This window comes from Aspergillus terreus, genomic scaffold (genome assembly GCF_000149615.1).
Source record: "Aspergillus terreus NIH2624 scaffold_15 genomic scaffold, whole genome shotgun sequence".
Classification (NCBI taxonomy): domain Eukaryota; kingdom Fungi; phylum Ascomycota; class Eurotiomycetes; order Eurotiales; family Aspergillaceae; genus Aspergillus; species Aspergillus terreus.
Window position 1 is genome coordinate 522,441 of NT_165938.1, and position 27,830 is coordinate 550,270.

The following is a 27,830-nucleotide window of genomic DNA, read 5'->3' on the forward strand; positions in this document are numbered from 1 at the left end:
TGCCGTTCGTTTCTTGGCTCTTCCGCCCATAAATATCCGGATGAGTTCCCGGGCTAATCAACGCAAAGGATCGACCCTTCTTCTGAATCGTGAATTCGGTGTCCAAATGAAAATCGCCTCGGATGTTGATGGTCAATGTTTCTCTGATGGAAATCCCCTTCCGCATTCACTTCTCGCTGCCCTGTCTGTGGCGTCGTGACCATCATGTCGGAGATGTACTCGGGGCTCCATGTGGGCCAACGATTTAGCTCCCTGGAGGAGTTCAAGGCACTGGTCCGCAATATCTCTGTGCGGCAGCATTGGGAGCTGCGGGTGACGAGGAGCAACAAGAAAAGCGTGGTGATCGGCTGTCGGTCGTCGAGCAATTGCTTCTTTCGCGTCGTGTGTCGAGCGAACAAGAACTCCACCTATATCAGTAGCCTTCAAGACAGCCACAGTTGTCGGAGAAATGAGTCTTCGGCATCAAAAGCGCCAGTGCGCTCGGAGGTCTCGCATGTGCGCTTCCTTCTGGCCGAAATTCCCAAGCTTTTCGATATAACCAGCAGCATCAAGGCACAGGACGTCGTAGATGCTGTGAAGCGCTATCATGGATATCAGATCTCCATGCGACAAGCTCAACGCGCTCTGATCCGATTGCAGCAACAGCAGCCGCAGGGCCAAGCTGAGCGAGCAGAGACCCTAGAGTCCAGTGGAGATGACCACCAGGACAGCCAACTGCCTGCCTCCGAGGAGCAAGCCGAGGGTTCGGCCTACAGCGGTCTGTCGGGACAGAGATGGATGCCAGAGAATCTTCAGTCTCACCTCGTCGACAACAGTGTTCAGCAGGTGGATATCCAACGGAATCCGGGTCTTCGGGCCCCATCATTGCACCCAGAACCAGTGCAACCTCATCCGCATTTACATAACCCGCATCCATTACCACCTGCTCCTCATGTCCAATCCCAACCCGATATTCAAACGCAAAGCGTATCAACGCTCGGCAGCTCGCTTAACCATCAGTCTGTCCCTCATCAGACTCTTTATACTATACCGACGCCTCCTACGCAGACGAGCCAACGGCCTCAACGACCGCTTCCGGATGCCGGACATCCTTCTGCACCGCCACCGCTGATTCTTACCAACTTCAAGATTGAATTCACCTGCACCACATGCGGGGCATTCAACCAGAGCTTCTTTCCGAACCATGGAAACGTCACCGGGGGTAGCTATCTCCCCCAGCACGCGGTCGCTAGCCAGCCACGTGCTGCAGAGGGATCAGGACCTGCGGCTCAGACTGTGCAAGGCAGCAATAGCGGTGGTAGAGTAGGCGATACACATGGATACGGCACGGACACCACTGCAGGCACACGTGGTGTACAAGGTCCTTGGGCGTCAGGGGGTCTCGAGGTCCCAATTGCGCAGACGCACACTTGACGATATAGACGGATATGTGGTGAACAATCGACGAGACTTAGCGTCGGAGCTTCTTATCATTGAGCATAATCTGCGGTTATGGTTGTGTTTGAATCGACAGAGATGATCACCATTCTAGATTCATACCCAACTGGAGCACTAAGTCCGTTAGTACCTCCTCTAGAGGGTGTTTTTACGCCGGAAATACTAACGAATGCTATGACTATGCAGATCTTCTACGCTGCTGCACGGTCGTGCATTCAAGGACATAGCGCATTATACCTAGCCGGCCTTCTGACCCGGTCGACTGTTCTAGACGCACCGTCACGAAAGATTTGAATGCATGCGCACGTATTGGCCTAACGCATGGGTTCTCAAGTGTCGACTGTAGCCGACATATGGGCTCGGGTGTTGTCCTTGAATATCTGCATACGTACCTGATCTCGATCAGATAGCGGAAATTTCCCGATAAGATCAGCCAGGCGAGCCGTCGGACTGCATCCGACAGCCTCCGACGGCACATCGGACGTCCGAACTATCGCTCCACATCCTGCTCAAAACCAGAAATGCCCACGACGCAGTGGAAACCATCCGCGGAATAGGCCCGGTCCTCATTGCCGGGTTACTAATGAACACCAGTGGCAGTCGTTCTATCGCTTGGACGCTTGCAAGGCTTGGTGGGTCTCGGTTTGCTATTTCCAGAGCAGCAGCGTCGGACCTGGTGCCGACGCTGGCGACGATAAAGTCGAAGGATGGCCTCTCAGGATGCGTCATTCTGACTGGGATCTATCGGTGCTGTCTGGAAAAAATTTTTCCTGTCATTGCTTCAAGACTACTTATATCTGCTGCCGGATCCTCCCTGTCTAGCGTTTTCTCTGTCTAGCTGTACATAATCACGAAGCTCAATCTTGGTGGAGAAGACTTTTTTGTGTCATTATTGATGCCAAGGACGTGTCAATGCGAATCCAGGATCATTTAACTTGGTCGTGAGCGATATCTAGATCCAAACAGCATCCACAGCTATCGGTCGTTGGCGTTGCCACCAATGCCACCAACAGCCGCTCCATCTCACACCCAGCGACTCGAATAGGAGCAGGAATCGAATGGATAAACAGAAGGCTGCCGAGAAGGCCCTCCATGACCAGACCAACATCCTCCCAACGGCTCAGCTGTTGGTGGTCTTCGCGGGTCTCGCAGTGTCTCTATTGATCACCTTTGTCGACCAGAATGGCATCAGTGTCACGCTCCCTACCATCGCCAAAGAGCTCCATGCGGCCAACACGATCTCCTGGGCGGGCACCGCCTCGCTAATTGCAAACACCATGTTCTCGGTGTTGTACGGACGATTATCCGACATCTTCGGCCGGAAGATCGTATATCTGTCCGCGCTGGGACTGCTTTGCATCGCCGACTTGTTGTGCGGTCTGTCCCAGAACGCTCCGATGTTCTATGTCTTTCGAGGACTCGCCGGTGTGGCCGGAGGAGGGGTCACTTCGCTGACGATGATCATCGTTTCGGACATCGTGACGCTGGAGAAACGAGGCAAGTATCAGGGTATCCTGGGAGCGTCGCTGGGCTTGGGCAATGTCATCGGCCCGTTCATCGGCGCCGCGTTCACCATGAGATCGACCTGGAGGGGTTTCTTCTGGCTGATTTCTCCACTGGCGGCGTGCTCCATCGTGGTGGGTTATTTTCTCATCCCCGACAATGCCCGGAAGGGCGACTTCCGGGAGAAGTTGCGACGGATCGACTACTTTGGTATCCTCTCGTCCTCTATCGGCGTGATTTTCTTGCTTATTCCTATCTCTGGTGGAGGTTCATACTTCCAGTGGGACTCTGCGATGGTGATCAGCATGCTGGTGATTGGGGGATGCGCCCTGGTCGCTTTTATATTCATCGAGTGGAAGGTGTCTGTATTGCCTATGCTTCCTGGTATGTCTCAGTGTTCTTGTCACGGCCGATTCATGTCTAACTGTTTTATAGTGGAGTTCTTCAAGAACAGGGTCATCTCGGCACTCTTCCTGCAGAGTTTCCTGCTGGGAGCTGTGTACCAAGCCTATCTATATTACCTCCCACTGTACTACCAGAACGCGCGAGGCTGGTCGCCGCTCGTCTCTGCAGCCCTCACTTGTCCGCTCGTGGTCTGCCAATCTCTCGCCTCCATCGCCTCGGGCCAGTACATATCGCGCTTCAAGCGGTACGGCGAGGTAATCTGGACCGGATTCGGCCTCTGGACCCTGTAAGTTGCCACAACCACAACCACCCTGTACCAGCCTCCGGTCTAACCCTAGCGCAGCGGCGCTGGCCTTATCCTTCTCTACAACCACAGCATCAGCCCCGGGGCAATCGTTGTCATTGGCGGGGTTATGGGCATCGGTATCGGATTCACCTTCCAGCCCACGCTCGTCGCCTTCCAGGCGCATTGCACGCTCAAGCAGCGCGCGGTGGTCATCTCGGACCGGAACTTCTTCCGCTGTCTGGGCGGTGCATGCGGCCTCGCCGTGTCGGCTGCTATCCTCCAGGCGGTTCTCAAGTCGAACCTGCCGGAAGGGTACAAGCACCTGTCGCATTCGACCTACTCGCTCCCGGCGCGGGCGGGGGTGTCGGACTCCGACTGGGCACAGATCGTCACGGCATATGTCAAGGCGTCGCACGGGGTCTTTATTCTGCAGGTGCCTCTCATCGGAGTGGCTTTTCTTGCCTGTACGTTGATCCGGGACCGGGGTCTGGAACGGCCCAAGGATCCTGCGGAGATAGAGGAGGATCGGAAGAAAGTGGCTGATAAAGGGGATAACGTCGAGGGACCTTTTGACAAGCCGGCCGATCCGTCGGATCCTGAACGCGGCGTGAAACAGTCTGCTCTATCTACGGACCGGGAGAAAGCATAAGCATTTGAGTATGGGCTGGTGCATAAGCATTGAAGGCGTTAGGCGCGTTGTAGATACTATTCATAGACATGGCATTTGAATATTGGAGAATTTCCTCATTGTTGACTTGAACTGAATATGAATGTCTCTCCCTGAACAGGGTTGTTTTGCTGGAACAAAGACATTAGATGCATGTTCCATTATCGTACACGAAAAGATCCTAGTATAGGAGATTTCCGTTCCTTGCATTCCTCCCTCGAAGATCGTTGTCGCCAACTAAGAACCAGAAAATGGACAAAGTGCCTTTGTGTCTCGAAGTCAAGTTCCGCAATATCAGATGAATGGAGACTTCTGTATAGCGCAGGCAGTACTATAAAAGGCAGTCGAATTCGTCACTCAGGGGAAGTCATCACCTCCGACCTGTCTACTCTACAAACCTCCCACCACAAAACATCATGGCTCCAGAACGCTGGTCTCGACTGCCCTGTGAGATCGTTGCGATGATCGCAGGGTGTTGTGATTCCACTAGTCTCCAAAACCTCACTAGAGTCAACCGACGAACCCATCAGCTGGTGTCCTGGGAGCGTCGTCGGCGCTTGCAAAAGGCGAAGTTCCACCTCTACGACTCGGAAGAAGAGCGGAAGGAGGACCTTGAACGCATGGGGGAGGAGGGCGGCGTCAAGCGGCATTCCGGCTGGCCCACTGGTCCAGTCGATGTCGTGACCTCCGTCGTGGTTCGAGGCAAGGTTGATGCCTTCCGACTCTTCCTCGACTGGGGCCTCGACATCCGCCGCTATAACCGCGACGGCGTGTCTATCCTCGGCATGGCCTTTGAGACCAAAAACCCCGGGATTGGCAAGTACCTGATCACCAGCAGGCGGGTGACCGCCGCGGATGTGAGTGCTCCCGTCGCGGTTGCTCCCTTCGCGACGCGATTCCTTGCCCTCCACCGTACTAACTCTCTCGTCAACCTTGCAGTGATCCGTGGCAAGGACTGGGCTGTGGACCATTTCATCAACCTCGCCGGCCCGCAGATCGTTCCGGCCATCGATAATTGGGCCGCGATCGGGGCCTTCAGCTCTCTGCGCCCGTCGACCATGGCGCGTCTCCTAAGCGCCAGCCTGCCGTTCGAGTTGACAGCCTGGACCTCGGGCTGGACGCCGATTCACTTCTCGATCTCCAACCCAGACTACGGCATGTTCGACCTGGCCTTCCAGCGTACCCCCAAGACTGCCCTCCATCGCCTCGACAGTTTCGGAGACTCGCTCCTGTTCCACGCGCTACACAAGCAGAACTACTATGCCCTGGAGAAGCTTCTCGCTAGCGGCGTTAGCCCAAACATCCCCAACCGCGCCGGTGTTACTCCCCTGAATTGCGCCTGCCTGCGGGTGGATGCCCAGGCTGTGAGGCTGCTCATCCAGTACGGTGCCACCGCTCGAGTGGGATCGTCGACCACCGAGGGCACCTCGCTGAACGCGTTCGCGGAGGGTATGTGGGAAAACCGTGACAAAGATACCCGCGAAGATGCCCAGGAAATCTTTGACGCTCTGGTGGGCGCGGGGGCTCGAGGTGATCAAGCTGGACCGGATAGCTCTGTGGAGGAGCTGATTCGTATCCGCTTTTCTATGGGCTCTCTACATGATGAGGAGCTCTCGTACGTGTCTAGCTGTCTGCGCATATGTCGAAGTTCTGGTTTTTTGATCTAGTCATGCAAGATGAATGCTTTTCTGATAATGCTGGAACCATCAGACAGCCAGGAAATCAAGCAAAATTTCCCCAAGCGGCTTGGTCTAAGGACCAGGTACCAGTAGCAGTGCATCTCTCTAGGTAACTACTCGTAAGGCCCAATAGATAACCATTCAAGAGGCGTTTCTCCGTCTTGACATAGTAGGTATGTCCCTAAGATCCCTCACAGCTAGGCCAAGCCTGGCCCCTCTTTTGCCCGCCATCAGACACGACAGCTGTTTGCTCTCTGAAGCCTTTTCGCATCCGCTAGTTGCCGACCTTATCAAGAATACAATGCCACGGATACCGGATACCTCGAGTTATGCTCCCAATGCCCCCGCTCCTTCATCTTCTCTATCGTCGCAATGTCGGCCCCGGTGGCGCCAGCCGCTCCCTGGCTGTGGCCTACCGCCAGGGTAACGACGACGTCTCACTGTCCTTTCTGTAACTCGTGGACCACTTCATGGCAGACACTCTAGCGCTAATCGAAATTCTGTCGGATCCTGCGAACCGCGCGCCGCTGGAGGCAGAGAGGGCCCTCGCGGAGGACTGGTATCGTCGGTCCCAGGGCCCCAACGGAGCCGATGGGAGTGAGCGGCCCAGCGTCCCCGACACGCCGCCCGTTTTCTAGCGCCGGAGGGTTACCGCTGGGGGCAGCAGACGCAACCTTAGCCCGAGCTGCCGTGACTTGATGGCACCTCTAGCGGGTTTCCCTTTACAACAAAGTGCCTTGTGCGGGGGTTGTTGCGCGACAATGCTAAAGCCACGAAAAGCAACCGCACGCGTCGGGGCGACGTCCAGCTGCAGCCACTATCCACGGTGTTCCGTGGTGACTGCGCTGAGTATGGTCTGGTCGTTCTTGACATTCCCGACCTCGATAGCGGCGTTAAGTAGGGAATCGTTGCCTTCCCCGTGCGCTATATGGCTGAGGTGGACTACTACGGATATGACTGGGATCCTGTCGAAGATCCACCGCCGGAGAAGGAGCCTGACGTTGTACTCGTTAGCCCACGGCCTCGAGTGCCGTTGTCGATTCATCAATGGCTACGCAAGTATTTCGACTACGACCACCTGAAAACGACCCCAGCGTTCTCAGCCTAAATGATAGGCCGCTGTTTGATGCTGCAGCTTTGGATTATATGTCTGCTTCCCTGCTACTTGTCCGCCAGGGGGGATCAGGATGATCTTGCATGTGCTGACCTGGGAATGGTAGATATTTGGCCACCGGAGCTTGACGATCATGCTCCAGTTAACGATCCAGCTCGAGCATCTTCGAAAGGTATCCTCTCGAGCATCTTTAAATGCCTGTGAATGAGTGAATGATTCACCAGCACAAAGACGTCCCGGATGCAGCTCTGTCATTCGGCCAGCCGGCTCTTATTCGTGGTGGATTGTGGAAAGCAGTATCAACAGCGTCGAGGATGCATCTATGCGCTTTTTCCAGATACAGTATTTCGCATCGATGGGTCTCAGGTCGGTTATAATGAAATACCTGGACCTGGTAAATGTAGTGCGCGACCCAGAAGCAATGGCAAACGATGCAACGTTTGACAGCCGTGTCTCAGAAGTACAGTCCATCATATCAAGTAGCCTATTACAGATAAATCAACCACTAAAGTTTGTTGTCTTCTGATGTAACGAAGGAGGAGCTTCTCACTACGACCACTAATTATCCCGATTCGTGGGTCTGCGGACCTACTCTTCAGCAGCTACAAGTTGGCCATGATTTTGTTCAACCTAAGAGACGCAACCACAATAATACTCAGCTACCTACGCAGGCTGGAGGAGGGGATAAGATTCATTAAGCCCTGTGTCATTGTTCTTTGTATTAATCAACGCATTGCTATTGCGTGCAGTCTTGTCTTGCTTCACCAATTCGTTCCTTGTTTATCCTCTGTTTGAACATCATTGAATCCCAGAGGATGACACTATTGAAGGGCACATCGTCCTGGTGGCCTGGGCCAACGAATTTGTTGACAGGGCAGCAGAAGAACGAATGGAGCTGAGACAAGCTACGGTTTTGATGAGGACAAGGTGTTCTCAGCCACTAGATCTGAGCTGTCTTTGGTTGTTTTTACGTTGGTTTTCGGAAATCGTTGGGTCTATAGAGAACTGCACCATCAATTGCAGGACGAGTAGTCAAATTTGTACGCTGGAATCATTGGATAGAATTCAATTCACCGAGCAAATATTCAATGAAGCAGCCTTTAATTACGGGTAGGTATCAACTTGTCTAGGTTTTGCGTTTGTATTGAAGTGAAGAGTCTTTCAGTAGCGAATAAGAGGTTGTGAGCTGTCCTCTCACTACTCGCCATATGGAGTCATAAAAGGCCAGTCTCTGTCTTCTACACTTCCACGACTCATTCTTTCTTCGTGAGGTGGCTATAAAAGGACCTTGGGAGGACCCCGGTCTAGTATGCAATATCGTCTACTATATACTTTCCATCAGCAAACAGAGCTTTTTGCTATCGGGGCTGCATGGCCTCTACTGGAGTACACGAGGAAGTCCTTGAATATTTGTTGCACGGCAGCTCAAAATCAAATTTACGCGCCCTTCTCTCCATGATCTTCTGTCCTCATCGTACCTCTAGAACGTACCAGGAAACTATGCTTTTTGACTATTGCCTACAATCATTTTCTATATAGCACAAGGACTTATATGATGGACGTCCACCCATAACCTAGGGCACCCTCGACAACGCAATCGCGCAGACGCTCATCTGGCGGTCACTCCAACTGACGATCAACTGCCCGGCCAAAGAACTCCCCGAAGAGTTCTTCCGACTGCACGACGAGTGAATCTCTTGATCTGAACGACGTTGGTACTGCCCAAGTTGTGATCCTGAGCGCCTACGCCACCTGGTCAAAGCGCACAACGGTTGCAGTGCGGAACGAAGGGGACGACGAAGCGAGCAACGCAGATGACGAATAGCTGCCCCGGTCCATCTGCTTATGTTCACTGTTTTTCTCCACCGGCATATCGTCTGTACCATCATACCACTTAATATACGAGTTATAGCTGACGAGGGCCATGCTACTAAGATGGTCGCCAGCAAAGTCCAGCAATCCGTAGCCTTGTTAACTGCAGCAGATATTGACGATAGTGTCCAACTCTGGCTGAGAAGAAGAAACCTGGGTAATGTGGAAGCCATCAAGAGGTGTGTAGCCTTGCTAGAGGCATCCTTATCTGTTCTTCATCCTCATGGAGATACTCATCTCTTCGACCATCAACCTCACGATGATCGCAAAACCGCCCCCGACAGTAGGCCCCGCCAGCCCAAGGAGGCCCAGAAGCCAACCATCGAGCACACCGTCGCGCATGCCTGGTTGCCTGCGGTTGCACCTTATTACGAATCGGGTTATTGACGTGGGTTTCGACGTCCTTCTTTACAGATAGTGTGAGCTTTGCTCTAGAATGAGATGCTTCGTTCGTCTCACACTCCGTATCTCGCTTCACACATCGAGTCTGAGCGACGGCCGCCGCATAATCCAAGACAAGAACGACGCAACCAAGTACCGCTGGAATATGGATCGTCTCAGAAAGCTGGCGGAGACGAGCGATCTCGCGTTTACTTTCAAGTCTAGCACCCGCCGTGAACTGCGCCAACGCCTGGAGGCTCTGGACCCGAAGGATGCGAAGACCGCCCTAACCATCGTCCTGTCCTCGTACACCACGTGGTCTCGGAGAAGCACCGAGGCCAAAGAGATTGAAGCGAAGCCTCAGCGAAAGAGTCGGCGGAAGCAAGAGACCACCACCACCGACCCGAGGGAAGACGTAACCGATGATGAGGAGGAGGAGGAGGGCCGTGTCCTAGATCGGTTTGACGATGAGGACGAAGACGTTTCGACCGCGGTCCGGACTCTGATGGACTTAACTTGTAAACTACCGGATGTTGCCGCTGGTCTCCGTGATAGAGACATGTCAAGGGAAGTGGTCAAGGAGGGTTGAAGGGGGTTGATTGTTGGTGAGGTCCTGAAGACCTCTTGACTCTAGATATTAGGGCACGCAGGCAGGCACTAGGCCTAAAGAGGCAACTCCGGAGCCCGAGGCTCTGACAGAAAAAAAAAAAAAAACAATGGAATTATACACATTTGAGAGGATTGACGGTTTTCCGGGGGGACGACAACGGTGGTCATTCTAAACCTCACCATTGTCGACCGCCCTGAGCGTAGCCTAGATGTGTAATCAGCGCCGAAGACTGCCATATTGAACGAAAGCGCCTAGGCCCCAAACTTATTTCCTACTGAGGTAGCCGCCGCGGACACAAGATACTGCCTCAGGCGCTTACAAGATGCTTTTAATTGGCCTCACCAGGCTGGATCGATGACAGGGCGGGGTTAGCACGATTAACGAGATCAAAAAGTATTGTAAATATAAGTGTCCTATGCTCGAGATCGTTCTCACGTCTCTCTCATACCCGCCGACATCTTCCTATGTCTCTAGGTGCCATTTTTGACGTCCTACAAAACCTACGAATCATCCCCGGCATATCGCCGAGAGTTGACCCCCTTTAGAACTGACCGAGGCATTGTGAGAGCCGCCGGTATGTAGTAAAGTCTTGCAACGCAGAAACCAACCCAATATATGAACAAACGCAAGAATGCTTTGAGGCTAACCATAAAGTTTGCGGTCAGTCATGTCTCCACTGAAAGCATTGGAAACGCGCGATCTGTATACCGTCGGCTGGATCGCTTCTCTTCCGCTAGAGCGTGCGGCGGCAACGGCAATGCTGGATGAGAAACACGAAAAGCCACTTGACTTCGTCCAGGCTTACAACGACACAAACTCATACACCTGGGGCAATATTGGCGAGCATAACGTAGTCGTCGCGTCGCTTGCGGCAGGGAGATACGGCATAACGTCGGCGACGGAAACAGCTTTACTTATGCTGTCCTCGTTCCCCCAGATCAGAGTCGGCCTCCTCGTCGGCATCGGAGCCGGCATTGCCAAGCCGGACGAGGGTCGCGACATCAGGCTCGGAGATATTGCTGTCAGTCAGCCTGATGGAAGCAACGGCGGCGTTGTCCAGTACGACCTGTTCAAAGCGACGCCCGGGAAGCAACGGAAAAATAGAGCCTTTCTCAACAGCCCTCCACAGATTCTTCTTCATGCACTAGGGCACCTTCAGTCGCAGCATATACTTGAGCCACCCAGGTTCATTGAATACCTGGAAGAGATGATAGAGCGCTATCCCAGATTAGCCAAGCAGGGCTATGTGCACCAGGGCTTTGAGAACGACCACTTATTCAGGACGACAGACCCGAAAGAAGTAATACAACGTGCGCATCGTGAATCAACCGAGCCTATAGTCCACTACGGTACGATAGTGTCTGGAAACACGTTTTTCAGAGACTCAGTTTACAGAGATGAGATCCTGGCGGATCTCGGGGAGGAATGTGTTTGCTTGGAGACGGAAGCTGCGGGTGTAATGAATGTTTTCCCCTGCATTGTCATTAGAGGGATATCGAACTACGCCGATTCGCACAAGGATGACCGTTGGCAATGCTACGCCTCGGCGACGGCCGCTGCGTATGCTAAGGAGCTTCTGGCGTACGTGCCCGCCGCGGAAGTCCGGGAGACCAAGAGGGCAATGGAAGGACTTGAATCCGGTTAGTCATTTTTCTGTTACATCAACAGGTACACGACACTGGGTTGATATTCGGACTTGTCCTAACAACAAGTAGTTGAGCAACATATTAAGGACGTGCAGCATACGATAGTCTCAGCAAAAGTTGCAACGGATTCCATCAGGTCTGAACTTTATGCCGATAAAAACAGGCGCTGGCTGTGTCCCCCGATCGAACGGGATTTTCCCGTGGCAAGATATAGGGCGGAATTCTGGGAAAGTCATGCTGTTTTGGTGCAGTCTTCCAAAGAAGTAGTTGAGATGGCAGTCAAATCTTTAGAAAAGGAAGTGACATTCCAACGGGGGGTTCGTTTGGATGACCCTGATACAAATGAGCCTTTTGAGCTTGAGCCTGGCAATCAGCATGATTCCAGGCTCTACTATGCCAGTCTTGTTGGGCTCGTAGCGCCCACGCGAGATCTTGTTAGCAAGGGAGCTGATATCAAGACGGTGGGTGGCTATTAGATATATCCTGGCTGAGATCCATGTCTCATAGTCCAGAATTGGCGTCAATCATACAGTAATACAGATTCCCTCTCAGGTAAATGCAAACGGTCCACGACTACCCTATATTTTGCGGCTTTTACATCCTGCAAGGTTCGACGGCTTACATGCCTATGCAATTTGAGCACTCTATTCTAGACCGTATCTGTACAGTAGCAGACGTCGTCCACAGTCGATTATTATATCATAACTCGTCCTTGACCGACGCAATAGGCCGGCCACTATCCTTCCCCAAATCAACGCCATTCTTCTTGCGCCACTTCTCCCACAGCGCAAAGAACTCCTTCTCCATCCCGCTCTCCATCTGGTCCGGCAGGATGACCGTGTACTCGACGTAGAGATTGCCCGGCTCATCGTCATGGCTATCATGGAGATGGCCCTCCGAGTAGAACGGCATGCCCTCGCCCTTGATCGTCTCCACGGACAGCGGCTGCACGACCTCTCCGCGCTTGCGGCCCAGCTGGACGACATGGCCATCGAGGTGCGTGATGTTGCGCGTCCATTCGCCCATCCACGCCTCGCGCAGCGACAGCGCCTCCTTCCAGAACAAGTCGCGGCCCTTGCGGCGGAAGAACGTGCCGTCCGTGCGCTCGCGATCCGTCTGCCCCAGCTGCGGCTCGCGCTCCTCCAGAATCAGCACCAGATCGCCCGCAATCCAATCGGGGCTCTCGTCCGCCTCGTTCTCAAACACAATCCGCGTGCCCTTGTCCATGCCCGGCTCCACCGTAAACGTCGTGTCGACGTCGCGCCGCACCACCCGGTGCCCTTGGCACACAGGACACGGCTTCTTGATCTTCTTGCCCTGCCCCCCGCACTTGTCGCACGGCATCTGCACCTGCTGGAACATGCCCGGCGCCAGCATGTGCTTCTGGATGACCATGCCGCGCCCGGAGCACTTGTCGCACGTGATGACCTCGCGGTCCTCCGACCCCGTGCCCTCGCACGCGTCGCAGATCTGCTGCTTCTCCAGCGTGATCGTCGCCTCGCGGCCGTTGTAGAAGTCGCGCAGCGGCATGCCCACCCGGAACTCCATGTCCGGGCCGCGCCGGTGGCCCGGCGCGTGCCCGTAGTGGCCGCCGCCGCCGAAGAACCGCGAGAACAGATCAAACGGGTCGTGCGCCTGCCGCCCGGCAGCACCGCCCTGGCGGTGCTGCTCGACGCCCTCGTGGCCGTGTTGGTCGTAGATCTTGCGCGTTGTCGGCGTCGACAGGACGTCGTAGGCTTCGGCGACTTCGACGAATTTTTTCTGCGCGGTCTCGTCGCCTCTGCGAGGGATTAGAGATTGCGCGGAGGCAGTCTTCGATAGGAGGGCAGTGCACTCACGGGTTCTTGTCCGGGTGGAATTTTTTGCTCAGGGTGCGGTAGGCGCGTTTGATGTCGCGTTCCGAGGCCGACTTGTCCAGCCCCAGGATCTTGTAGTAGTCCTCCGCCGCTAATACCACCTGCACCAAGCACAGGGTGATGACGACGAGCAGACAGATGAAACGCATGGTGGGAAGCATGGTGGACGAGCTGCTGCGGGCGCAGCTCGTGGGCTCTTGAGAGAGGATCAAGAGTGGATCGTGGGGAGGGCCGTTGTGTCGGATGCGCGTATGCGAGTATAGATCTGGCTAGGCGTGTGATACGTGAATTGCGAGAGGTGACAATAAGGCGTGACTTGAATTAAATTGGAGTTCGACCAAGAGTAGGGTCTATCAACATGTGTGCAATACACAATCTGCAGATCAGTCAAGACCTCAGAGGCAGCAGGATGGAAGGGAGAAGTTGATAGTTGTCTGGATATACAATCGTCCAGGTGGCCGCAAGCTAACGGCGAATGGTTCCACCGCGCCGATCGGTCACGTGGGGACTTCTTATCGCGGCTTATCAGTCTCCTTTTCATACTGTATTCTTCCGACGCCTACTACTGTTCAATTAGTGAACTTGGAATGAACATTGATAGCTCGTACAGAGGTCATGTCATTCTCTGATATAAGTCCTATCCGCATAATCCACAAGCGCATCATCACAGAACGTCATTAAATATCCTTTGCTGCAGAATGGTCATGTATTCATCCACAGGAAGGTAGGTGAGAACTATCCAATTTCTCTTTATCCTCGCCTGCGCCCGACCGGGACATCGAAGATGTCATTGCGCCATGTCCGTCCCAGCCCTCCACTCTCGTCACCCTCCTCAATGGCTTCCTGCGCCCGGGTGGCTTCCTCGTGCCATACCTTGACAAGGCTGCCCGGAGCGTAGACGCCTTGGAAAACGCCAGTGCCGGGGGGCTCGATGCCAATGCGGGCCTCAATATCTTCATTCGGCGCAGGCGTCAGGCGCGCCAGCACAGCCCGCACAAAGCTGAACAGGTCGTGGGGGTTGGCGATTCGCGCCGCGCGCAGGCGTTCGCGCGCGAAGACGAGCTCGCGATTCAACACGAAAGCGGCGTCCACGATGTTCTGTGCGATCTTCTTCTCCAGGACCCGACGGACCAGGTGTTTCAGGAACGGCTTTGCCAGCCACAGGAGCCACTTCCATCGGCTGCTCTTCACCTTGTAGTTCAGCTTGTTGATTCGGACTCGCACGCCGCGGAGCGTGAATATCTGCTCCAGACGCTCGCGGCCCACTTCGACATCGAGAGCAATGTCGATTCCTCGTCGATCCAGGTAGAAGCTTGCAATGCCCTCGTCGTTGAAGCGGAACAATGGATTCGGGTGGGCTCGGATCCAATATCCAAACTCGGAAGCACTGACATTCAGGCCCATAACACTGACGGTGAAGTTTGTCTTCAAGTCGGTCACGGTTCGCTTGGAATGCTTCTTCACGACGTCAATTTCGTTCCGTGTGGTGAGATGCATGCGATAAGGAAGGAACGAGGAGAAATTGACGGTATGTCCGGGCTCCAAGATCAGATTCTCCAGCAGAAGATCCAACTCGGGGGCTGATACCTCCAGCCGCGGGATTGGAATGTATTGTATGCTGCGCAGGACAAGAGGGAAAAACACCTCGCATACGTCGGCAGGCAATTGTCCCTTCCGGTCGCTGTAGGCTTCCCGGGCGTCGCGGTAGATCTTGTTCGTCGCATCGATCAATTTTGATACAGCTTTGTCTTCTGGGATGGTGCGGATGGCCCGTTTCGCCTGCGCCAAAAAGGCATCCATGTCCTGGCGAAGGTCGGATTCCATCCCCACTTGCTTCGACTTCTCGCCCAGTTCCTTGATCTTCTCATTTGCCGAGTCATAGAACGCGGGATCGGTCATCATCTCCTGGACAGACGCACCGATCTCCGACATGAGTTCATCAAATTCAGGATCTTTGTTCGCATGCCGCATCACCTGATGAAACTTCTGTTCGAGCAGCTTCCACGCCCCGCGGTCCCCAAACGACTGGAGGAGTGCCCAGAAATGCTGCATCGCCTGCTTGAGATCCTCGTTGATGTCGACCTCTTCCTCCGCAGTCTCGACCACATCGGCGGCCGCATTGGCGTATGCCCTCGCATAGCGTTGTACCAGCTGCGCCAAGGTCGCCACAGAATCCGAATAGTCCGTGCGATCACGGAGGTTCAGCACCGTCTGTTTCAAGCGGTGCAGTAGGGTCTCCTGCTCCCGCTCCCCAAAATGTTCCTTGACACTCTCGATGGCCTCCTGTCCTGTGCGCGCAACACCATCCTCCGCCGCCTCGGCCACGTGGTTCACCTCTTCACGCAGCTGCTCACCGGTGGGGGCGCGGTCGCTGTCCGCATTGGCGCCTTGGACCGCGTTGACTTCTTCCTGGGATGGTCTGATTTCCTCCCCCACTTGTTGCGTGGTTTTGGAGAGGGAAAACGCTGTGTCGGAGAAGATTTGCCGGCCGACGGTGGTGACGTCCTCCACAAAGATGCGGAAGTCGGCGTTGGTGAGCAGGAGGCTTCCGACGGTGCGCAGGCTATCGTAGGCTATGGCCGTGTTAGAGGATTGTGAAGATTGGATGGATATCACGTACCAGCCTTGGTATCGGCCCTGGCTTTTGAGGCTGACGCCCGCTGCGAGACCTGGCGCGGGTCCAGGGATGCCTTTGATTTGGATAGATGCCACAGGAACTCCTGGATCTGATCGTCGCCGTTTTTGTCGCGAAAGAGCTCGATGAGCACCTGGATCCAGATGCGACAGTCGCGGACGAGCTGACGGCCGATCGAGCCGATCTCGCGGTTCTGTGGATTGAGGAACTCGGTGGCCAGAAGGGAGCGTAGATTGGCGATGACCTGGTCATTGGACGGCATGTACCCCTCGGCGAGCGCGCGGATCATCTGATAGGAGTGGAGCTTCTGGTGGAGGAGCTGCTGACGGGAGGTGTCCTCCTCGTATCGAGGGAGGAGCGGCTCCGTTTCTCGCGACATGGTGGTGCTTGGTGGATGTCGGAGATGTAGACTTCAGACCGTTAGATGGGCCGGTGGATGAAGCGATGGTGGACTGAGGGCGGGGACGGAGTTGCATGACATGATGCTGACGGTTGCCAGGTACCCTGGATAGCTTCAGTGTTGCGTCATGGGGAGCTGCCGCTTTAGCGTCAGGTGATCTTATCTTATCACCTGTTTACAGCAAAAAGCATCTCCAACACCAGGAGTCTGGTAGACAATAATAAGGTAGTCTAACAATAGACTAGTGTCTAGGGTTAGTATTCGATCCTCTTGCGCCTAGTTCTGTAGTAGTAGATACACTACATCCTAAGTCATGATAGCCAGAACATATCAAGCGGTCAATGACTCCAAGAGACCCTCTAGACTACGCAGAACCAGGATCATTTCAAGCAGACTCCAGCCACCGACATCACCTAAGAATCATCACGAAAAGGGTTGAATCCAACGAGGAAATAACGAAGCACAAACAGGACGGAAAGCAGAAACCCCAACACTCCCCAAAAGACAACTGGCGTTGATGGGGGAAACAAACAAAGCGCACACAGACGGAGTGAAGAAGACGGACGCGATAGATCGGACCCGGCCTGCAGGGATCGGAGCGACACGACGCCCCCAACGGGCGGGCAGGATGGAGAGTACCGTGTAGAAGGGAGTCTCTACGGGATCGGGGATGGAATGTACCGTGTAGCGGCGATACTGTCGGGATCACGGGGTACTGGGGACGTGCGCTGCAGGATTCCCGATTGTTGTGCGACGTGTACAGAGCATGTACTGTGACTGACTCGGTTATTATTATTATATGTAATTACTATTCTAGGCAATGGGAGTACTCCGGAGTCAAGAAAAGCTGGGTCAAGCTTTGGATCCATGCGCGCTGAATCCGGGGGAAGTGGGTATGAGTCTACGGGAGGTACTAGGGGTCGTCCGGAGTGCAGCTATTATGCCCTAAGGAGGAAGTGATAGGGACGACCCGACGCAAGGACGGAGATGAGCGATATATGCAGGCGGCAGAAAATGGCTCAAGACCGCAGCTGCAGCCTCCACCTCCCGCGATGGTCGCGTGTCCTACAATCCGTACGCAGAAGACAGGTTCTGTTCTCATCGGGAACGACCACCCCCCTGCAAGGGGACTAGATGATGCTGGGAGTGGTTGGGACGCGAATATGAGAGGCGATGCCGATGGTGGTTGTCGACGACAGAGGCAGGCAGAAGGGATCCGACGAGGGATTCATACCAAGACGCCAACTCCAGGTCAATTTCAGATGGGTTAGGTTGGGCGCATCCGATGGGCGCGTTCGGCCGGTCCCGATCGGCAGCGGAGCTTGGGTATGCAGCACCGAAGAGTCGACTCGACATGAATATTGTTCATTCCAAGGGGTAAAAAATCACGCATTCTGATCTACAGGACAGTGATGGAATGATTGGAACTGGATCGGAGGAGATTGTGAGAGGTAGAGAGGGAGTAGAGTTTGTGTAGCTGGATGTGTACCTATACGGAGTACTACAATCGGAAATACTTGGGCAGGTAAAGGTACTCCGTAGGTACCTTAGCCAGGCTCCAATAATAATCACAACAATAATAATGAGAATAATAATGGTACTAAAATAATACTAACAGCTTTGAGATCCGATGTTGACATCCCGAAGAGGCAACCGAACCGGAGCCGGGCTGATTCAGCAGACCGGAATCGGGCAGTTTCCGACTGTGCGGGGAATGGCGAGACCCAACGACTCCAACAGGTCCTGGCTTAGTGCAGCGTCCAGAATCCTTCCTCTCGCAGTTAGCGAGCTCGGGAGCTATCTGAATTAGCCTAAAATTTTCACGGCCATAAGACAGCTCCACCCAGTGCACTAAGTCGGAGACTAGAAGGGACCCTGCAATGGCAATCAATGAAGTTGAGTCAATGGCGGCTCCACTGTAGCAGAATCTCGGGATACAAATCGGATGGTGGCCGTGGTGGGATGTTAGGGAGGGTAATGCGAACGGTTGCTATTATTAATGCGGTGGTACAATAGGACCGGAGTTTACCCGTATGAGATGGAATATTAGGTAGAATAGGATATTCGCATATTCGGATGTGAGAGATACAGGATAGTATAGGTACTATAGTATACTATGAGTAAGAGGAATTGGAGTACATGAATCATACTAGCTACCTAGTACATACCTACCTACTAGGTAACTAGGTACCGTACCTAGGTACCTGTATGTACCTATAAAGAACAAATATAAATGTAGAAAAACCACAACAAAGCAAACTGCCCAACAGGATCACAACTACCGTGTAGCAGTGAGTACACGACAAATGCCTCACTCCTGTTTACTCCGCATTTTGCATCCTCAGTCCCGTCGGCTCCACCGTCTCCGAATTGGGTTTTTTTCGCCCTCCCAAGCTTCGTTTCACCCTCGAAACGGTTCGCCTGCCGCGAAATCATATCCACCGCCACACTGTGCTTCCTTTTGACTGGTCATTTCTCCCCGACTCTTCCCGATCCATGATCCAGTCTTCGTCGGGCCTCATAGTCTTTCTTAGTGACTCTCTCCTCCTCTTCCTCCGTTGGAGATCGCAAGCGCCCTCAGTCTCATGCCCATCGGAATGCGGTGGATTCCTACTTCTCCTCAGGGGTCTTCAATGCTAGTGCGCAGACATAAAATCAGACTGCCTTCACGGGCTTCAGCAGTCTCTTTCATTCTTTCCTCTTCCTCTTCCTTTTCCTCCTCTTCTTCATCATCATCGCCGTCTTCTTTTGCTGTGACTTCTGTGACTCCAACTTCCCCAATGGCTCGATTTCCCGCGCAACAAAGCCGGCCGGTCCACGCGACCCCGTATGTCAACGCTGCTCCAGTGTACGTTTTCTTTACCCGCTCTCTCTCTCTCTCTCTCTCTCTCTCTCTCTCTCTCTTTGTCTTCTTTTTTATTTTGGTTCTTCCTACTGTATATGTTGTATGATTTGTGCTTGTGCTGTTCTTTGCTTGCATCTCTCTTCTAAACATCACCATGTCGACTTACTCTGACAAAAAACCCAGTGAGGCCAACTACGACACCGCCAACCCTCCCTACATCCGCAAATATCTTCGCACCTACGGTCTCACGCCTCCGCGCGCCGAATCCTACGAGGTCCAGAAGACTCGCTGTACGTATACATATGTCTATCTATCTACACACTCAATAATCAGCTCCGAGCCATGCTAACCCCCCAGGTCTCGCCCAATTGGCCCTCAAACAAACCCCCATCGACAAATTCCTCTACCTCAGCACCCTCCGCAAGAACAATGTCCACCTGTTTTACCGTCTGGTCACCGACCATCTGAGGGTATGTCCGGAGGCTCTCCCCGATGCTGCACATGCTTCGGCCGAAACCTGCATGGGAGCTCCGCATTAACATCCACTAGGAACTCACCCCTCTGATCTATACCCCGGTCGTTGGAGAAGCTTGTCAGAGATGGTCCGAGATCTACCAGCAGCCGGAAGGTGAGCTTCAACCCCCGGTCGAAAACCCCCGGCCGTGATCGGCCACCACGAATCAAACTCGGGCGCTAACCATCCGCGCTAGGCATGTACCTGAGCTGGGAGGATCGCGGCAATCTCGCCGCGGTCATTGCCAACTGGCCCCAGCACAATGTGGAGATCACATGTATCACCGATGGCTCCCGAATTCTCGGTCTAGGTGATCTTGGCATCAACGGCATGGGTATCCCCATTGGCAAGTTGGCGCTCTACACGGCCTGTGCGGGCATCCGTCCCGAGGCTACTCTGCCTTTGACTTTGGATCTGGGGACCAGCAACAAGACCCTCCGGGAAGACCCGCTCTACATGGGGTCCCGTCGTGACAAGGTGACCCCCGAGGAGGAAAAAGAGTTCATGGATGAGCTCATGGCCGCTCTGACCGAGCGCTGGCCGGGGTAAGTGACTCATCCCGATCCCTCCACCTTCACCCGAAAATGCGGGGACGAACGGGAGTGGCTGACGCCCTACAGTATTGTCATCCAATTCGAAGACTTCAAGAATCCCTTCCCGGCTCTGGAGCGCTACCGTGACGTGTACACCTGTTTCAATGACGATATCCAGGGCACTGGAGCCGTCATCCTCGGCGGTGTCATCAATGCCGTGAAGCGGTCGGGACTCCCCTGCAAGGACCACCGTGCCGTCTTCCTGGGCGCCGGCAGCGCCGGTGTCGGCGTGGCCAAGCAGATTGTCGACTTTTTCGTGCGCGAGGGCATGACCGAGGATGAGGCGCGTGCCTGCTTCTACCTCGTCGACACCAAGGGTCTGGTCACCCTAGACCGCGGCGACAAGCTGGCCGACCACAAGGTCTACTTCGCCCGCAACGACAACAACGGCCAGCAGTTCAAGACCCTCGAAGAGGTTGTTGACCATGTGAAGCCGACCATCCTCATGGGTCTGTCCACCATCGGTGGCGTCTTCACCCCCGAGATCCTCCGCAAGATGGCCGACTGGAACACCCGCCCCATCATCTTCCCCCTGTCCAACCCCTCGTCCAAGTCGGAGTGCGACTACGAGAGCGCCGTCACGCATACCGACGGCCGCTGCCTCTTCGCGTCCGGCTCCCCCTTCCAGCCCTTCTCCTTCACCAACTCCAAGGGCGAGACTCAGACCTACTACCCCGGCCAGGGGAACAACATGTACGTCTTCCCGGGTATCGGCCTGGGCACCATCCTGTCCAAGGCCGTCAAGGTCACGGACTCGATGATCTACGCATCGGGTGAAGCCCTGTCGACGGCCCTGACGGCGGAGGAGATCGACCGGGGTCTGCTGTACCCCGATCTGACTCGCATCCGGCCGGTCAGCGTGGTGGTGGCGCGCAAGGTCATCCGGGCGGCGCAGGAGGCGGGCGTGGACCGCGAGACGAATCTGCGCACGATGAGCGACGAAGCGCTGGACGCGTGGATCAAGACGCGCATGTACGATGCGCACTCGGAGGTGCTGGCTCTGGAGCGGGAGGTCGGCGCCCTGCTGTCGAGTCTGGGCTCGACAGGGCTGGCCTTGAATGGACTCTCGAATGAGGACCACGAGAAGAATGCTAAGCTGTAAGGTGTTGGCATTGCCTGTTCCCTTCCCTATTTCCTTCCCTACTTCCCTTCTCGCATCCCTCGTGCGCTCGACTCGGTTGTTTCCATGGTTCTAATTGCGGCACGTCAGGTGGGCTTGATGTCATGAGCGCGTTTGTTTGTTGAGATGTTGCATGCATGAGGGATGCATCGTTCCTGTATACCCCGTTCGATTCAATACTTGTTAATTACGATGGAGTAGCCACGACAATGATGATACTTTCTTTCTCTTATACTCATAGACGGCATCGGGAGAATTCAGCCTCACGGCATGTGAAGTGGAGATGCGGAGAGATTCATGTCGCCGGTTAGCCATGTGGCGATTGTAGATCCATCTCCACTCGGGACCTCGGCTGCTTCCTATGTATTTCTAAGAATTTAATAATGCACCATGCAAAATCTATATATGCTCAATTTGGATGGGACCTCTCCCCATCACCACACTGTATACTCCGTAGACATACACAATCCAATCACCCACCATGTCCCTCCGTGAACCTGTCAAACTCCCCTGCGGATTGGTCTTCCCCAACCGCCTGGTCAAGGTACCACCTCCCAACCCCAAAGCCAACACCAACTAACAAGCCGCCTGAGGCCGCCATGGCCGAACTCATGGCCGGCTGGTCCAACACCCCCAACCCAACCTTTGTCGACCTGTACGACAAATGGGGCCAAGGCGCCTGGGGCGCCGTCCTAACCGGTACCCTCCATCCCCATCCCATCCCATTCTCCCACCTATCTGACAACAGAAAAGGCAACGTCCAAGTCGACATCGACCACCTTGGCACCCCCTTCGACCCGGCCCTACCAGGCCCCTACACCGACAAAGAATCCAACCCGGACCTCGTGTCCCTCTGGGCGCAATACGCCGCCGCAACCCAGCAACACGGCCCCCCGGCCATCGTGCAGATCTGCCATCCGGGCCGCCAATCCGTCCGCGTCGCCGGCAGACGCGGCCTGTTCGCGCCCACCATCGCGCCCAGCGCCATCCCGCTGACCATGGGCGATGGCTGGCTCGGCCACGTCCTCGGCGGGATTGTCTTCCCCGCGCCGCGCGAGATGACCCAGGCGGATATCGACGCCGTCACGGCACGGTTTGTCGATGCCGCGCGCTTGATGGCTGATGCGGGCTTCTCCGGGGTGCAGTTGCACGGCGCGCATGGGTATCTTATTGGTATGTCTTCCCTAGCGTATACCGAGCTATGCTAATAGTGCGCAGATCAGTTCCTCAACCCGAAGGTAATCCCCGGAGGGAATGCAAGTCAAGGAAGATAGCTAAGTAATTCTCCTAGACGAACAAACGCACCGACGCATACGGTGGCTCCCCCGCCCACCGCGCCAAATTCGTCCTCGACATCCTGGCCGCCATCCGCGCCGTCGTGCCGGCCCGCTTCGCCGTCGGCATCAAGCTCAACTCGGCCGACCACAGCGCCGCCAGCTTCGAGGACACTATGACGCAGATCGGGCTGCTGGTCGAGGCCGGGATCGACTTTCTCGAGGTCAGCGGGGGGTCCTACGAAGATCCGAAGGTAGTACCTTTTCCTCGTTTCACTCATCCATTCAGTCAGTGCTAATAAGGTGACGCGGTGCAGATGATGGGCCTGGACGAACCGAAATCCGCGCGCACCGCCGCGCGCGAGGCCTTCTTCCTCGAGTTCGCCACCGCCGTGCGCCAGCGGTATCCGTCGCTGGTGCTCATGCTGACGGGCGGGTTCCGCACACGCGCGGGGGCTGAAGCGGCCATTGCGCAGGGGGCGTGCGATCTCGTCGGCATTGGGCGGCCGGCGGCGGTGGACCCGGCGTTTGCGCGGTTGCTGCTGGATGAGACTCTGGCGGAGGAGGAGGCGCGGTTGGTGCTGAATAGAGTGCCGGCGCCGTGGTATACGAAGCTTGTGCCGTTGCGGGCGGTGGGGGGTGGGCTTGAGAGTGTATGTGTTCGCGTGTGTGGTTCCCTAGTGGGTGTGGGCGTGCTAACGGTTGCAGGCGTATTATGCGGAGCAGATCCAGCGGATTGCCAAGGGGCTGAAGACGGTTGCCCCTATTTGAACAAGGATTGGGGTAGGGTGGGGTGTAATGTGGATATTGTATTCTTTAGAGATTATCTATGTACAGGGTATACGATTCGATAATAACTACAACGGATCAAACGGGGCTGGATCACCGGCGCTCCACAGATTCCCGGACAGACTCTCCAGCGTCTCGAAATCCGGCATCCAGAACAGCGTATCCTCTTCGAGGTCGATCCACGGCGCCAGCTGCATCGCCATGCGCACCCCGTGGTCCTGGGTCGGGTCGATGGACTGCTCCGGCGGTGGCTGGGGCTGCTGTTGGTACGAGGGCTGTCCCGTGGTGGGCGGCATGGGACCGGCTGCGACAGACTGGGCTCGAAACATGCCCGGCATGCCGCCGCGCTGGGCGGTCATCAGCTCGGCCATGCCGACCTTCTTACCGGCATCGTTGCCCTCGAGCTTCTCCATAGCAGCGCCCACCAGCAACTCGAACGCGTCGCGGTACTTCTTCACCCAGGCGGCGCGCTCGCCCATGACGAAGAGCACGGTCGAGCAGGCGCGGATATCATTGCTCATCTGCACAGACCAGACGTCAGTGGTGTGTGCCCACAGCGCATACAGCAGGGTGATGCCAGCCATGAAGACAGTCTGCACGGCGAGGAAGGAGTGCCCGTACTCGAGGGTCTGGTGGAGGCGCTTGTGGGTCTGGCAGATGTCGCCGGCGGCGCGGAGGCAGATGTGGTAGTAGGGGTCTGAGAGGGGCAGGGGCGGGGAGGAAGGGCTGGATGAGGAGACGCAGGGCGCGGTTGTAGTGCAGCATGGGGTAGTCGAGGTCCGGGCCGGCGAAGCGGCGCAGGGCCGAGTCCTTCCACTCCTCGAGCTCGAGGAAGAGGGCGTCCATCTTGGAGCGAAGGGCGTGCAGCGGGCGGTCGGCGCGGTAGATCTTGTGCTGGATTTTGGAGTCGATGCGGCGCAGGCGGATGAGGTAGATGGCAAAGGTGAGGGTGGTGATGCGGTCGGGGCGGGGGGATGGCGTCGTGAAGAGGGCTGGGTCGCGCACGTCGTCGTCGATGTCGAGCGGAAGCGGGAGGTCGATGTGTCGGTCTGCGATGCTGAACGGCCGTCCCAGCGACATGGAAACTACGCGCTCGAGGTAGTACACCGTCCAGAAGAGCCGCCGGCGCATCTGCGCGCTGACGGGGTCCAGGTTTATCTCGTTGGCTTTGCGGTGCAATCCCAGGTCGATGGCTGTGCGCATCGCCAGCCCGATCATGTACCACACGCCCTGGCTGGAGGCGGAGCGCAGATGGTACACGACGAGGAGCGTCATGGCTTCGATGTTCTCGACGGAGCGGGTCTCGCACATGGCGGGGACTTGTTGGAGGGCGGTGATGTAGAATCGCTAGGTACGTCAGCAGCAGTTTTATATAGGTCGGTGGGGGGAACAACCTCCGGCGGAACGTAGGTGTATTTCTCGCTGAGCTGGATGGTCGTCGCGCCGATGGCGTACACCAGGTACAGCTTGAAGATGCCGAACCGCTCGGCCGGGGTGAGCTCTTCTCGCTTCGCGCTGGCGAGGCGCCAGCGGGCCTCGTGCAACCGCCACAGCTCGAGTCGATCGAGGAACGGATACCGCACGTGCAGCCGCGTGAGGTACGCATGGAGGATGCGCGAACCCATCTCGTCGTTGGGGGGCTCGGTGCTCTTGGCGAGGAGCTCCTCCATGCGCAGCGTGCGCGGGCGCTTGTTGGGGTTCCTTGCGGTTGACGGCTGCGGGGGAAGCCCCGACGACCCGTTGCTCATGGTCTGGCTGCTGCCGTCGGGCGTGGCACTCTGCTGGCCGCGCGACGGGGCCAGCACCTGGTTCCACACCGTCGCCTGGACCATCTCGCCGAGGTTGGCGGCCAGAGAGAGTCCCGAGCTGGACCCGATGTACGCGGGGGCTTCGGACGAGTTCAGCGCCAGGAAGCCGACCAGCTCGCCGACGGCGTTGTGATCAATGCCCGGTGCTGAGCTCCGGTGCGCGGTCTCCTGGGTCTGCGGCGACAGGAGTGCGGCAACGGGGTGCGCCATGGTGCTGCTGGCATTGCTGCTCATGGGCCTGGCCTCGAGCTGCGACTCGAGAAAGGCAATGCGGTCTTCTAGAGCGCGGGTGTAGCTTGACGGACGTTAGTAGAGCTCGCATGCGAGGCTAGCTGGAACAGCGACTGACTCATTCTGCTGTCCACTCTCCTGCCGCACGGTAGCTTTGTCGCAATCTGCGCCGGCCTTTTGACAGTTGGAACAGACGGGGTATTCGTTGTCGCACTGGACGGGGTTAGTATGTGGTGCGGTGACACGGCATGCGACTCGGAAAAAGGATGCGCCACTGACTTTCTGCTTACGAGTCTTGCAGCGAGTGCAAGCCGTTCTTCCACGCTTGCGGGGGTTGTAGTCTCGAGCGGGAGAGGAAGTTCTCGTCTGGGTGGGTGAATCGAAGTCCATGGTCATGTATCCATGGGGGATTCATCATTATTCTGTGGTGATCGGGGATGCGAGTTGATGCGGAGAATGAGTCGGAGATAACGAGAGATGGGTCGGAGTGCCAAGCCTCTTATCGATAAGCAACACCACATTCGATAGTCCAGTCTACCTTATCGACGTTGAAAATGAAAGGACCACTTTGGAGGCCAGCACTCTTACTCACTGTCTGGCAATGAAGTTGGCGCTCTTTGACAAGTAGTCCTTCCCTACGGTTCCACCTGCACCCAAACCACGCCGAAAATGGCACCCCTTTGCAGCTCCGTTCTGGGGCCCTCTCATTTTGTCTTGCCTGGCCGGGTGCCTATAAGACGGCACTTCTCCCTTGCTCTCTCTACGTCCACAGACACAAGAAACAGTCTGTCTTCAGGAAATGCCAGAATTTGAATTGCTTCTGGTTTTTCTCAACATCAGTCTCGTTACCAGTGATGTCCACGTTCCGCAGCTCCGGGTCTTTCGACGGAGAAACACCCCATGTTTCGAGTAACCTCGTAGGCATGACCGTAATCTCCCAAGAGAGTCTAACCTTGTAATATGTACTTGAGCCAACACAAAGACTGTCCTTCTTATACGCAAATCAATCAGTGGTTGGAGATGGAGCTCATGGGATGTTGTCTGTTTGCACTGTTTGCACAATAACCCCGGCAGAACCCACACCGCCCTCCATCCCATCCAAATTTTATCCAGATCAAGATGAAGCAGTAGACCGGTCAAACCTCACAACACCCACACCTCCCTTCTCCTCTTTTCCATCCTTTACACAATATAATACACACAACCATCGAAAACCGCCCGCCAAGATGGTCCGCCAATTCAAACACCACGAGAAGAAGTACGCACCCACCACCCACCCAAGAACACTCCAAAAAGTTAACGACATGCAGACTCCTCCGGAAGGTCGACCTCCACTCCTACAAATCCGATGGCGGCCACCGCGAACACGAGGTGACGGCACGGTACCACCTCCAACCGATGGACTACAAAAAGTACAACGCTCTGTGCGGTGGGCTCCGCCAGCTGGCGCACAAGCTCTCGCAGCTGGACCCGGACAGCGACCCGACGCGCAAGAAGATCGAGTCGGAGGTGCTGGACAAGCTGTGGCGCCTGGGGATCCTGAAGCAGAGCCGCGAGCAGGGGGCGGGCCTGTCGCGCGTGGAGCGCGAGGTGACCGTGTCGGCGTTTTGTCGGCGGCGGCTGGGGGTTATCATGGTGCGGACGGGGATGGTGGAGAATATCAAGACTGTACGTTTTTCCCCTTTCTCTTGCCGTTTGAGGTATTATGTGAGTGGCGGCGGTGCTGATGAGTGCAGGCGGTCACGTTTATCGAGCAGGGCCATGTGCGGGTCGGCAGCGAGGTCGTCACGGACCCGGCGTTCCTGGTGACGCGCAATATGGAGGATTATGTCACCTGGGTGGACAGCAGCAAGATCAAGCGGAATATCATGCGGTACCGGGAGAAGCTGGATGACTTTGATCTGCTGTGATGGGTTGGTGGGAAACAGATAAATACCCTTCTTTGCTTTGTTACTTGTACGTGCATCAGTCATGGCGTTATGGTCAAAAGTTGGTATATACGTATGCGGGTATGACATTTTCTAGGAAACGTTTGAACTATGCAATAGGAATGTTCAGTCTATGATATTGGGTATCACAAAGCACGCCATGCTCAAAAGAATCGCCCAGACTCGGCCCGGTGCGGTCAACGCCCCGCACTCACCAAGGAGTAGACCAAGTCTGAT

General features: G+C 55.5%; 11 protein-coding genes across 11 annotated transcripts; 8 read left to right on the forward strand and 3 right to left on the reverse strand.

Moving 5' to 3' along the window:
* Positions 1-204: 204 nt before the first annotated feature.
* Positions 205-1,413, forward strand: ATEG_09662 (uncharacterized protein; the record flags this gene model as incomplete). The annotated part of the gene is made up of 1 exon (XM_001218283.1): positions 205-1,413. The coding sequence occupies one exon, from the start codon at positions 205-207 to the stop codon at positions 1,411-1,413; it is 1,209 nt and encodes a 402-aa protein (XP_001218284.1).
* A 1,082-nt stretch (positions 1,414-2,495) lies between these two features.
* Positions 2,496-4,280, forward strand: ATEG_09663 (putative MFS transporter; the record flags this gene model as incomplete). Its single annotated transcript, XM_001218284.1, has 3 exons — positions 2,496-3,324; positions 3,376-3,631; positions 3,689-4,280. The coding sequence occupies 3 exons, from the start codon at positions 2,496-2,498 to the stop codon at positions 4,278-4,280; spliced, it is 1,677 nt and encodes a 558-aa protein (XP_001218285.1).
* Positions 4,281-4,918: 638 nt separating this feature from the next.
* Positions 4,919-6,070, forward strand: ATEG_09664 (uncharacterized protein; the record flags this gene model as incomplete). Its single annotated transcript, XM_001218285.1, has 2 exons — positions 4,919-5,913; positions 6,013-6,070. 2 exons carry the CDS (start codon positions 4,919-4,921, stop codon positions 6,068-6,070), a joined length of 1,053 nt encoding a protein of 350 aa, XP_001218286.1.
* Positions 6,071-9,026: 2,956 nt separating this feature from the next.
* On the forward strand, positions 9,027-9,933 carry ATEG_09665 (uncharacterized protein; the record flags this gene model as incomplete). The annotated part of the gene is made up of 2 exons (XM_001218286.1): positions 9,027-9,142; positions 9,405-9,933. The coding sequence occupies 2 exons, from the start codon at positions 9,027-9,029 to the stop codon at positions 9,931-9,933; spliced, it is 645 nt and encodes a 214-aa protein (XP_001218287.1).
* A 688-nt stretch (positions 9,934-10,621) lies between these two features.
* Positions 10,622-11,669, forward strand: ATEG_09666 (5'-methylthioadenosine/S-adenosylhomocysteine nucleosidase family protein; the record flags this gene model as incomplete). The annotated part of the gene is made up of 2 exons (XM_001218287.1): positions 10,622-11,480; positions 11,623-11,669. 2 exons carry the CDS (start codon positions 10,622-10,624, stop codon positions 11,667-11,669), a joined length of 906 nt encoding a protein of 301 aa, XP_001218288.1.
* Positions 11,670-12,299: 630 nt separating this feature from the next.
* ATEG_09667 (putative DnaJ domain protein) lies at positions 12,300-13,617 on the reverse strand (the record flags this gene model as incomplete). The annotated part of the gene is made up of 2 exons (XM_001218288.1): positions 12,300-13,380; positions 13,439-13,617. The coding sequence occupies 2 exons, from the start codon at positions 13,615-13,617 to the stop codon at positions 12,300-12,302; spliced, it is 1,260 nt and encodes a 419-aa protein (XP_001218289.1).
* Positions 13,618-14,206: 589 nt separating this feature from the next.
* On the reverse strand, positions 14,207-16,470 carry ATEG_09668 (uncharacterized protein; the record flags this gene model as incomplete). Its single annotated transcript, XM_001218289.1, has 2 exons — positions 14,207-16,029; positions 16,077-16,470. 2 exons carry the CDS (start codon positions 16,468-16,470, stop codon positions 14,207-14,209), a joined length of 2,217 nt encoding a protein of 738 aa, XP_001218290.1.
* Positions 16,471-19,088: 2,618 nt separating this feature from the next.
* On the forward strand, positions 19,089-21,545 carry ATEG_09669 (NAD-dependent malic enzyme; the record flags this gene model as incomplete). Its single annotated transcript, XM_001218290.1, has 6 exons — positions 19,089-19,339; positions 19,520-19,626; positions 19,694-19,806; positions 19,886-19,964; positions 20,047-20,395; positions 20,471-21,545. The coding sequence occupies 6 exons, from the start codon at positions 19,089-19,091 to the stop codon at positions 21,543-21,545; spliced, it is 1,974 nt and encodes a 657-aa protein (XP_001218291.1).
* Positions 21,546-22,162: 617 nt separating this feature from the next.
* On the forward strand, positions 22,163-23,136 carry ATEG_09670 (uncharacterized protein; the record flags this gene model as incomplete). The annotated part of the gene is made up of 3 exons (XM_001218291.1): positions 22,163-22,736; positions 22,782-22,801; positions 22,855-23,136. 3 exons carry the CDS (start codon positions 22,163-22,165, stop codon positions 23,134-23,136), a joined length of 876 nt encoding a protein of 291 aa, XP_001218292.1.
* Positions 23,137-23,694: 558 nt separating this feature from the next.
* On the reverse strand, positions 23,695-26,080 carry ATEG_09671 (putative C6 transcription factor; the record flags this gene model as incomplete). Its single annotated transcript, XM_001218292.1, has 4 exons — positions 23,695-24,147; positions 24,191-24,928; positions 24,982-25,729; positions 25,956-26,080. The coding sequence occupies 4 exons, from the start codon at positions 26,078-26,080 to the stop codon at positions 23,695-23,697; spliced, it is 2,064 nt and encodes a 687-aa protein (XP_001218293.1).
* An 811-nt stretch (positions 26,081-26,891) lies between these two features.
* Positions 26,892-27,575, forward strand: ATEG_09672 (snoRNA-binding rRNA-processing protein IMP3; the record flags this gene model as incomplete). Its single annotated transcript, XM_001218293.1, has 3 exons — positions 26,892-26,923; positions 26,976-27,333; positions 27,402-27,575. The coding sequence occupies 3 exons, from the start codon at positions 26,892-26,894 to the stop codon at positions 27,573-27,575; spliced, it is 564 nt and encodes a 187-aa protein (XP_001218294.1).
* Between the last annotated feature and the right edge of the window lie 255 nt (positions 27,576-27,830).